The sequence below is a fragment of the Anoplolepis gracilipes genome, chromosome 14 (assembly GCF_047496725.1).
Source record: "Anoplolepis gracilipes chromosome 14, ASM4749672v1, whole genome shotgun sequence".
NCBI classification, from domain to species: Eukaryota; Metazoa; Arthropoda; class Insecta; order Hymenoptera; family Formicidae; genus Anoplolepis; species Anoplolepis gracilipes.
The window spans coordinates 6,195,348-6,207,700 of NC_132983.1; the positions used below are offsets into that span (position 1 = coordinate 6,195,348).

The 12,353-nt window shown below is 29.4% G+C and overlaps 1 protein-coding gene across 1 annotated transcript; it reads right to left on the reverse strand.

The window, feature by feature from the left end:
* Positions 1–4,017: 4,017 nt before the first annotated feature.
* Positions 4,018–7,543, reverse strand: LOC140673351 (malectin-A). The gene is made up of 4 exons (XM_072906269.1): positions 6,876–7,543; positions 5,951–6,133; positions 5,794–5,851; positions 4,018–5,718 (listed from the first exon to the last, which is right to left on the reverse strand). The coding sequence occupies exons 1-4, from the start codon at positions 7,257–7,259 to the stop codon at positions 5,510–5,512; spliced, it is 834 nt and encodes a 277-aa protein (XP_072762370.1). The 5' UTR covers positions 7,260–7,543; the 3' UTR covers positions 4,018–5,509.
* Between the last annotated feature and the right edge of the window lie 4,810 nt (positions 7,544–12,353).

Here is a 12,353-nt window from a genome sequence, read left to right on the forward strand (position 1 = left end):
TATTTATAAATGTCATATAATTCGCCAAATCCTATACTGTTGTGTAACAAAAATTACGTATGATATATTGCATAATTATATATATTTTTATAATAATAAAATATATCATTTCTTAAATTTTATAAATCATCATTTTAAAAATTATATATATAAAGAAATACATAAAACATATATAATTTTTTAGAAAGAAATATATATACTTATATTTATAAATGTTATATAATTCGCCAAATCCTATATTGTTGTGTAACAAAAATTACGTATGATATATTGCATAATTATATATATTTTTATAAAAATACGAATTATAGTAAAGCACAATTGTTTAACTAAAACAATTATTTAAAATATCTATTGATATTATAGTTTTATTAGCATTAAATTTACCATGTGTGAACTGAATTGATAAAATAATTGAGGTAGATTCTAAGCGATATCGATAATCATAGAATCGAAAAAATTAAACATCTATGTAGTGAGTTAATAGTTGGTCGACAGAAAATTGGTATCGTGTAATAAACAAGATCATCAGTTACATTTATATCAACGATGAATAAATAACCATATTTACCAATTTTCAAAATCGCTCTGATATTATCAACTTTTCTGGACTTTTTTTTATCGCGTTTTTATTTCAAGAGGGTATATCTTTTTAGTGAAAAATTTACATCGCTTATCGCAATGGAACAAAGTTAAACAGGGCAGATGGATGCGACGTCGAGTGTTACGGGCAGCGTAAATCTCAATTTGAATAACACTTGAGACGGAGGACGGAGCATCGATCACATAAATATGTGTGTGTGTGTGTGTGTGTGTGTGTTTGCTGTGTGACAGATATGAAGGTACATAGGTCGCACATGCGCGTGCTATACCGGATATGTCACCTGTTTGTTAATACCTGTTGGTCTTTTTCCAGAAAGATTAGATAGACACGTGACTAGATATTTCTTCTTAATAGCGATATCATCATACAGAAAATAGCTGTTGATTAAAAACGACTCACTCTGATGATATCATTGACAACAGTTTTTATTTAATTTTATCTTTTATATATATATATATATATATATATATATATATATATATATATATATATGTATATATATAATATACAGGATGATTCTAAATAATTGTGAAAAATTTTAGGAGATTATTTTTTGCCGAAAATTAATGGGTATGTTTTATATATGAACATATACTTCCCCTTCTATACATCCCTCTTGAATTACACTCTTTCAAAAAGGGAGATTTTTCTTGTTTTCCTTTTGAGAAGATTAAAAAAATATAAATAAGTATTTTTTTGTACTAGTGGAAAATGTCCGTCAAATTTAATTTTGTTTAACTTGTCCAAAATTTGAGAAAAAAAATAAGAAATAAAAACTTAATTTTTATCTTTCCTTTTAAAAAAGTGTAACTTCTCAGAGAGATGTTTATATGAAAGACCTCCTTTAATTTTCAACAAAAATCATCGGAAATTTTTCGCACTTATTTAGAATTACCTTGTATATATACATAAATATAAAATAGAAAGATATGTAATGTAATATAATATGTATATATATGTAACTTACGTGCGTATATATATATATATATATATATACGTAATATATATACAGAGTGTCACAAAATTATTGGATATCCTTTTAATGACAGATTTTTTAGTCAATTTGGAATCAATTTTTCGAAAGTATTATTATTTATTTCGACATAATTATTAAACAAAATTGTCTCTAAAGTTTTGGATTAAAGAAATGTTTTATTATTTTTCTAAAACTCTTCAAAATTCCGTTTGCGCAGAGTCTTTGTTTTTCAATTGTTTATAACTTGAAAATTACAACATGACATTTTTATTAAGAGAAAAAATCGACTCCGACAATCAAGGAGTCTTACCTATTAAAAGTATATCTAATGCTTTTCGGACACCTTGTATATGTATCGTATCTCGACGGAGGGTCAAGAAAACAGTTCCAAAGAGCGATCGTTTCGCGTTTCACGGTCACCAGACAAGAAGGTCAATGATCATTATTTATTAATCATACGTCGTTTCAATTAATCAAAGTGAAAAATACATCATCTTTATGTAATATGTATTAATAAGGAGTGAATCATGACGCGAGATTAAATAACGAAAAATATATAAGAAAGTTCAAAAGGAACGGTCAATAAAATTCTCATACTTTTCTTAATCCAAGTAAAACAGAAAGTCACGATAGTGTCAAAGCAAAATGTCAAATGACGGGAATATGAGTAGAAAAACTAGTCCATCATTTTTTAATCATTTTGATTATATTGTGACCTTCTGTTCTGCCTGGCAATATTTTATAATTTTTAATTCTTGTGAATCAAGTCTTTTCACACATACCTACATTAAATCTTTCATTTCCGTCGTCAAAATCGCTTCTATACGATAAGAATAAGTATTGAGAAAATATATCCAGATGATTAAGAAATGGATGGACAAGTGAGTTTTTTGTAGTCGTAATCTCGTCATTTTCACATCATTTCACATTACTTTGACACTGTATCGTGATTTTCTGCTCTACACTTGTACGTCTTCTTCCAAGGGGCCAGGGGACAACCATCGCCACTCCTCGCAGATTGCTTGTCCCCGCCTTCCAAAACCATAAGTATAGCCATGAATTGACAGCTAATTGCCGGCGATGAGGATACATCAAAGACTTAGACGACACGCTGGGTCACGTGACGTCTCCGCCGTCTCATCTCGTGTAATACGGCATGAATGAGCTTATTCCTATTAAGAACGTATGTACATGCGATTCTTTACGACGCTCAATTGAATTTATTGTACCTACAGTATATTATATATCCTCTCGATTCCCGGTTACCCGAACAATTGCACAGTCGACGATGCCAATGATTCCCAGACAGCACACAATATTTATGATAAATATTTATGAAACTATATTTTTCTGCAATATTATATAAATATTTGATACATTTATTTTTTATATAAAAATCTTTATTCGACATATTTTTAAAATATAGATGAAATATAGTTTGTATAATATTTATGATAAGTAAAAGATAAATATTTATAGTAATTATTTTGTAAATATTTCTCAAATATTTGCTAGGATATTTATGATCTATTCAATCTAAAATCTTAAAAATATAAAATATTTTAATAATAATATTTTGTGTTGTCTGGGTTTTTTTCTCTTCCTCTACGATGCTGCAAAATAATAAATATCAGCCATAATTATAATTGATTCATATAAGGCATTAATCTACAAAAATATCTTAATTAAAGAAATATTATTAGTAATAATATTTCAATTCAAATTGAATTAATTATTAATCAAATTAAATTAAAATATTAATATATTAATATTTGTATTAAAGTTTTAATATTAGTATTTATACATTACGTGAAAAAAAAGCAAAAAAAAAAAATTTGCATTACGTTTAACTTTCCAAGCGATAACAGACTTTCTACGTTCAAAGAGCAGCAGAAGAGAGATAATCATTTGTTTCTTCAGGAAATGTACAAAGTAATAAGATTAATGTCTCGAATTATATAATTCGATGAAAAAGAAAAAAAACATAGGGAAGAGATTGGTCATTTTTCGCATTTTGTTGACGCCGAATATGATTATCGTTCACATTACATTGCTTCATCGTTACACAATTTTGAAAAATGTACAATTAAAGTTGCAAAAAGGGGCTATTTTATCGTATCATAACTACACGATATGTGCGACGTGTAGGAAAATTTTATTTCAATTAATATATTAAATATATTGTTATATAAAGGTTTTCAATAAAACTTAAAAGGCTTAAATGTTAAATTTTAAAAACCTATCAAATTATTTATTTACAATTATTTGGTTTTGTCATTTTGAACTTGTCGACGTCAGATTTGTATTTAGCGAAAACTATTGAGTGTTAATAAATATGTTGAAAAATGTTTAATATATTTATAATAGCACCTCATAATTTTTCCGCAATAAAGATTATTTATGAGATTTATAATTATAAATATCTTATTAACCATATAATCAAATACAATAAATTTTTCTTTTGGAGCCTAAAGTTCTTAACAAAGCATATAATTTTCCAACATCAACATCACATATGGCTTTAACACATAAATTTCATTAAAATAGCTTTTTTGCAATAAATTTCTCAAAAAACAGTAACGTAACAAAGCAAACTAAAATAAAAGAAAATAATATAAAAAATGTGGAAAAATATTTATTTTTATTATACTAAAGTTGTTTGTGTTATGTAGATAATATCGTCTAATATGTGTGTATGTGTATACGATATGTAATATTACAGCTTCGAATCGATAAACATGAATCGAGGCTTCGCTTTTGTGTATGGAAAAATATATAATGTAAAATCGTTTTATATAATAATAGTTTCTCTCATTTATTGTTTCTCTTTTTCTGTTTCAAACATGCAAAAAAATTGATATATTATGAATCCATATACTTTGGTGTTTAATGGACTATAAGATTCTCAACTTATTGTTAAACATGATATCTACATTCCGACCTTAAATTAGAGAGAGGTTTTATTCAAACTCTCTGTATTAAAATAGAAAAAACATGAACACAAAATATGTATACAAAATATTTCATAATATATAATAAATTCTAATAAACAGTAAATCTAATAAAACACTTTATTAGAATATAAAATAATCAAACAAAAAAGTGTCGTAACAAAATTTGTCCCTGGAAATTATATAGTTGTCCCAAGATACTTTTAAGACAACTATATTTACCTAATATATACAGAATACATACATGTATAGATTTTGTAACAAATGATAACCTCTTTCAAAATACAATAGAAATTTTTCTTACAAAGAAATTGACTTCAAATTTGTTGCGAAAATCCAGCATTAAAATCAAATATTTTAAAACACTTTTTTTATCAAACATCCTAAATATATTCTCTGCATTTTCATTTATCTTTGAAATAACTATATTAATGTTAAAGCAATAACAATTTTTGTTTTTCTTTTAAATTTAAGCAATTAAAATTTTTTAAAAGCGTTTTGCATACACTAGCAACAGATAAAGATTTAGTTTTAAATTAAATTTATTATAATTTTATGAATTAAAATTAGAATTACAGTAATTTTAATAGTTAGAAATTTATATATGTAAATATATAAAATTACTCAATTAAATAAAATTAGATGTTTAAATGTCACAAAGTTTTGTGTAAAAAACAATATCTTGTTTAAGTTTCATTCGAAGAAACGTCTGCAATATTACAAGTAATTCATATGAAAGCACTAGAAAGTGGGGAGAGAGAAGAGGTGACTATCTAGATTTATAAATTAATAATAAATACTTCTCTCATACATTTCCTCTTTAAATCTGGCAACGCAATGCAAAGGAGCATTAATTACTAATTATCTATTTACATATTTAGACGTTCTCTCATGGATGGAGTGAGCCTAAACAATCGGGAACATTGTTACCCTTGTAAGTACAATGCGTTCCTATGCACATGTGCGTTTGTTGCTTGCTTATAATTTACACAGGCAGAATAATAAGGGAATAAAAGCACCGATGGCTATGAAAACAGGTAACATTACAGACGAATCATCTATCGAGTACGGATCGGGTGTTCTAGGCCCACTCGTGTGTCGACTGCGCACAGTAGGTTCTTCTTCCTCTTCCTGCATGTTATGATATTCCTCCGGATCTTGCGGTATCGGTCCCAACTGTGGTATATCTATATAGAAATATGCAAATTATAAATTTTTATTACAAACAGACTGCTCATTCATTAAAATGAAAAAATGCAAACCTTCCAAAGTGCCTTTTACAACAGCTATAGCATTTATTTTTGGATTGTCCCTGTAACCCTGTACAAAATTACAGAATTGATACAATTATACATGCTATATGTATGAAAGAAAATGTTTACATAGCTATTATATATATATAAAATATACTAATCTTACCTTTATAAATTCTACTCTTATCTTTCCCGCCAAAATGTCTGATTCTTCATCATTGTATATTAATTTTCCACCCTGTACCCTGAACGGCACATATTCGTCGTGTGCGACGCCTCGGCCGACCCTTTCGAAGATATCCAAGTCGGTGACTACGGTATGATCACCATTTAGTACAACATCGAAGACCTATCCAAGAGAATATACGTTACAAATTTAATCGACAGTTTTTAAGGAATATAAACTGTATAGATCAGCTATATCAAAGATTAATAAATGTTAATATATTTCAAGATTCATTAAATTTGACATTTTTTAGTCTTTTAAAATATATAATTAATAATTAATTTGCGAATTAAAGTAAAGATTTGCCCTGTAGAACTGAAATTTTTATTTTCATGAACAAACAAGTTAATTCAATATAATATTTATGATTTAAAGGTAATTAAATTATAATATTCTACAGAGGAAAAATCTTTATTTGAATTCACAATTAATTGTTAAGTTTTATTTTAATATTTTTAAAAGTTAAAAGTACTTGTCACAATTATATATTTAATTTGAGATCTGTGATGAATTTTTTCCAGTTTCTATTGTTTTTCTTTCAGTTTTGCCATTATAGCGATATATTGGAAATTATATTTGAGTATGCTATATGATTATTCTTACGTTACATTGACAAAGATGGTCCCACAGATGGACCGAAAAATTCAAATAAATGCGTTTTTTTTTTTTTCAATTAAAAAAGACTTGAGTTTTGATTTGCACCCATGCATCCTGCGCTGGCTTCTACTTCCTTTCTCCGTAAAGTTATTTAATTTTATGTAAGACCCTTATAAATGATTATTTTTAAATTGATGAACTTTTGTGATAGCCAGTCCATGCAGTTCCTCCTTAAGGGTGCAGTGAGCATTTGGCGGAGGAAATTTACCTTCATATTCGGCGAGTTGAAGTAAACTTCGCAGAACTTGAGTATCATAACGTAATCGCCATCCTGACTAATCGGCACGTCGTATCCGAACGTATTGTGATGGTAGCGCTCAGTCTGATAGAGAATCTGGTCCACGTTGTTGACGCGTCCTATGATCAGCTGTTTACCGTAATCGGACGCCGTGCCGACCTTGCTCATCAGAGGATCCTTGGCGTAACGTATCCCGTAACTGTCCGTGTGCGACTCGCCACCCGCGTTTATGGCATATATCACCTCGAGGCAGTGGGATCCGGGAATCCAGGACACGCCAAGCAGCAGCAACAGTATCGTCGAGGGACTGTTGCTTCTCCTTGTTATTTTCACGTTCCCCGCTGGCGATCGCATCCTTAAAATAGACGAGTCATTCACGATTCGAGAAAATTCGGCTCGAGGAGCACGAGGTTTTCATAACTCGTGTCCTTCAGGATCCGTCGTTGCCGTCGTGGTTTCTCCGGGCGTCCCCTGTCCGGAATCGCATCGAGAAGGAAAGAATCGCGATCGCACAATTGGCTTTTTATATCGCGTGCTGCAATCAAACGGCACGTCGAGTCGAGCTTGCCGAGCCTGCGGGAAAATATTGATATACAGCTGACACGCGGCCATATGTGTAATGCGACCTGTTATCCAGCTAGATCTCTGACTTATCGACCGTACTCAGTTCATGGTAATATCGAAAACGCCCGTGCGATGTCGCTACTTGCGATCAGATTCGTAAAACTGTAACATTGAAGAGAGGGATTGGAATTTATAACTAGAATTGTAATCAAATTTTTTTCATAGTGGCCACTATGTTTTTATCGGGCAAAATGTACAAAAATGTGTAAAATTGCATAATTTCAGTTAAATATTATTTAATAATAATAATTATTTTTTAATATTTTATTATAATTTATTATATTTATATTTATATTATTATAATTTATTTGATTTAAATTTTGATAAATAAAAAAAAATCTATAAATATAATTTATCTATATTTATATATATAATATAATAAATACACGCGATAGTATAATATACATATACATATATTTGTTTGTATCGAGACTTGTATTTTTATTTTCATTTCTACATTTCAGCGTTAAGCTCGCCATCGATCTGATAATCGATGAAACTATAAAGCATTAATAATTTCACTTTCGTAACGTTCAAAGATAAAAGAAATTTGAGCATCAAAAAGAGACGCTTCGCTTGATTTACATATTTTTCTTACAGATTACGTCACGCAGTAGGTATTTATTCTATTCATCGAAAATCTGTCTACTAGTTACAAAAGCGACACAACAAATTTATGTCCGTCCGAAATAAATCCTCTACAGTCTTATATATATCATATATTGCTAATATTATATATATTACTGCTATATATATTCGCGAGGTCTTTGCGCTTATTTTCAGTGACAGTTTCAATGAAAATCAAAAATACTTCGCGTGACGTGCATATATATTTATAAAAATATTTAAGTCATATTTTCCGCCTCATAACGTGCATCTGATATTTTATGCACTTTGTATATATACAGGATGTAAAATCATCTCCAAATGATCTCAAGAATCTGCCATTAGCAGGTTTTTCACCAATTACCGGACACCCTGCATATATATATATATATATATATATATATATATATATATATATATATATACAATGTTCTACAACAAATTTATTTATTTAATAAAGTTAATAAATTTTCTGTATATACAATTGAGACTCGATATTTTTCTCAACAAAAATGCTGAAATACAAAAATTGTAGGAAAAAACGAGTACCTTTTTTCAAACTAAACTGAATAAATAAATCTTTATTCCTCCTTTAATTTCAAGTAGATCTTATTATACTCTAATATCATCATTAAATTTAAAAATTTTAAGTATATAATGAATAAAAGAAAATGCATTTGTATTATTAAATTTGTATTAAAAACAAAAAAAAAAAAACTTTAAAATTAATAAGGAAAAGTTACACTTTAAATAATTGTTGAATTTTTTAAATAATTGTTGAAATTTATTTCGAATTTCTGCAGATGTGATATATATATACTTCGTTTTTGTTTGAAACAAAGAGCTTAAAACTTCGGATATACCTGGTGTATTGTTGAAAGAAACACGCAGGGCCATCTGAATGTGGTCAATGCGCCAGAAAGAGAGAGAGAGAGAGAGAGAGAGAGAGAGAGAGAGAGAGAGAGAGAGAGACAAAAAGAACAAGGACGATTTATTATTATCTCCTTTTTATCAGAATAAATGAGAGCACGAAATAGTAGCAATTTTTTTTGAACAAAAAATTTCACAAGCGTAAAATTAGATTAAATAATTCAAGACGTCAGATTTTCTTTTATTTTATATGTAATATTTTTTCGTTTATTCAGCAATGGACCATTCAAAACCTCGACGAAATAACCGAAAAATATCCAGCAGCTTTTGAAAGTTTCCATGAAAACCGATGGAATATTAACGTAGGGTCGTAAAAGAAAGGACAGGAAAAGACCTGCACTAATACTTGATGTTTGTCCTTAAAAAAGGACAAATATGTGTGAAAAGAAACGAAAATAGAAGAGATTTTTTTTTTTTTTTTTTTGTAAATATAATTCCGTACGAGGAAAATATATGTTATTCCGAATAAATTATTTCGTCGATTAATTATCGAATTATCTCGATGACATCACAGTCATTATTTTGCATAGCTTTCGTTTAATGTTTGATACTTTCAGAATATTTTAACGATATTTAACATGTTTGATGGTTGGATTAATTTATATTTCTCAAATATTTGCTGCGATATTTATGACAAATATCTTTCTGATCAGTTCAATCTAACAATAAGATTACAAAAAATTTATAAAATATTTTGATAAATATGTATAATAAACATTTAAATAATTATTATAAATAAGAGAGTTATATATTTATATAAATCGAAGTTCTCCTCGCGAAAGCTACAATATTTCACCTGCATAAAAACTATGTATGAGAAAGCGTCTGATTCTTCGTATAAAGATTGCTATGGTTAAAATTAACTGATGCAACTGGCCTATTAGCTCTCTCTCTCTCTCTCTCACTCTTTTTCCTTCTCTCCTGCCTGAATTTAGTGTACGTGAGTGTTTCCAAGGAGAAACCGTTTGCAGTGTATTGTTGTATCGCAGCTTCCTCAAAGGAGTCGGGGACCGTTAAACGCACCTGGCAGGTCTGGCCTAGCAACACTTTGAACCTTGAACTACACGTGATAAGAATGTCTCGTCAAATATTAGACTCCTTTTTTCCCATAATAGCGTATTTTATATAAAGCAAAAAACATTGCAATAAAAATATATGAATAAGTTAACACTGGGTGGATGAATCATCTCCTCTCTCTTTTTTAAATTATATTCCCCTCGACAAAGGAAGAAGATCCAAAGGAAAAAAAGAAATATCTATATTTTCATACATTTATTTTTCTAACGTCATATCGATCGACGTCGCGTTATATCTTATCTTCCTTTGAAAATTACCGATATAACATACATTTCAAATGGTATGGGTCATAAGCAGTTTTTCGAGATAAGCGTTTACGTAATAATAATTTGCTAATTCTACTGCGAAAAATGTGCGTCATCAATGACACGTGAATTTAATCAAAGTGATTTAAATTGTATGGATTAATTGTAGGATGTAAATTTACGCTTGGGACTCAGCTTATATCCTTTATATTTGTATTTATATTGTCAGAGCCGGTTTTTTCCACGTGATGATAATTTTGTTAACATTTAAAGTATTTTTATTATAAATATAAAAAATTTACTTTTTTATACTTGCTGTTTTTTTTTTTTTTTTTAGAAAAAGAAAGTCATCTCAAGATATCTCTCGTGTGTTTATCTCTCCTATACGTTATATTTTTCCCATATCTATACAACTATATACTTGATGAAAATTTTCTATTGTTTCGCTAAATGTTCGAGAATCTCGTCCAGCACATTGCTGAGTTTATCATTATATCGACCGCATAAATTGCACTTTCTTGCAAGTTTTTTCACGCGAACACAATAAAATTGACGTCCGTGGTACGTCACGTATGAACATATAAAGTCGCTCGTACATGTCTTATACATAGAAAGAATAATGTATGACTCACATGTGTAACTTTTTTTCAGACCACTGATTATTTTTTACAAAGTAAATGTTCCTGCCTGTCTTAAATACCAGAATGTAGCTATTGATTTAATTAGTATCCGAGACAGCACAAAATATTTACAACAATTATTTCAGTATTTTATAAAATGTATCAAAATATATTTTACAAATATTTTTAAAATTTTAGATTGAATAGATCATAAATATTTATCACAAATATCCTAGCAAATATATTTGAGACATAATTACAAAATAATTACTAATAAATATTTATTTATTTTCACTTATCATAAATATTATATAAAATATAACATTTATAAATATTTATCATAAATATTGTGTGCTGTCTGGGATAGTTTTGGGATTTTATGAAATCTAATTTTTTTTCTTCTGTAATATACAATAAAATTTCCTAAAAAGGAAACAATTTCCATATTTAATTTATACCATTACAATAAATTGTTACCGTGAGTTGGAAAATCGAATAAACATTCTATCAGTTATATATATATATATATCACTTTTATTGGATTTTCCTTCTCTCTCTCCTCTCTACCTCTTTTTCTCGAAGTTACCTAAAGCCACGTGTATCTAATAGTTATGCATGTATTTGTAACTCATAGCATTATATAATCGCAGAGTGGAATTTTTTCTCTTCTTGTGGTTATTCCCGGAACCACGTGTATCCAACACGTCATCATGCAAATATATATAATTTTCCGCTTATGAAACTTAAGATAAGATAATCTAAAATCTAATAATTGCGAGTCATTGTGAATTGTACATGACGTCAAATTGTAAAAAAGATTCGATCGTACAAATAATAAATAAGCACAAAAGACTCCTTTGTGCTCTCTCTCTCTCTCTCTCTCTCTCCCTCTTTTTCGTATCAATACTTCAAAACGATGCTCAATCAAAATAAACAAATCCGTAATCTCTCCCGTGTCTAAAAATCCTCTCCCAAAAAACGCGCGGGAAGAAAAAAACAATCGATCTCTTCGCGCAATCAATTTACAATAGGCGCGTTCGGGGAGACGCTATTAGCGCTAACAGCGTCCTTTTATCTTTGTTTAACTTTTAATGAGTGACAAAGATAGAATGACACTGTTAGCGCTAATAGCGTCTCCCCGAACGCGCCCAATGACTTTACAGATACCACGCGAGTGTCATGGAACCTTGTAACGAGCACGCGCGTTCTGCGCATGCGCGCGCACGAATGTGCTCCGCGTTTCTAGAATCAACGAACATTCTCCATCCTTCCATTCCGTTCGATTTCCGTTGTTCCAGCGACGGATCCTCTCCCCACGTGACAATAATCTCCCTTCCAACGTCCGA

What these genes read in the sequence shown, in the direction of transcription:
- LOC140673351 (XM_072906269.1), bottom strand. Translation starts at nt 7,259, where the DNA reads ATGCGATCGCCAGCGGGGAACGTGAAAATAACAAGGAGAAGCAACAGT. An exon ending in TCAACTCGCCGAATATGAAG is followed by an intron (nt 6,134 to 6,875) that starts GTAAATTTCCTC and finishes TCTCTTGGATAG; the next exon opens with GTCTTCGATGTTGTACTAAA. An exon ending in TAAGAGTAGAATTTATAAAG is followed by an intron (nt 5,852 to 5,950) that starts GTAAGATTAGTA and finishes AATTTTGTACAG; the next exon opens with GGTTACAGGGACAATCCAAA.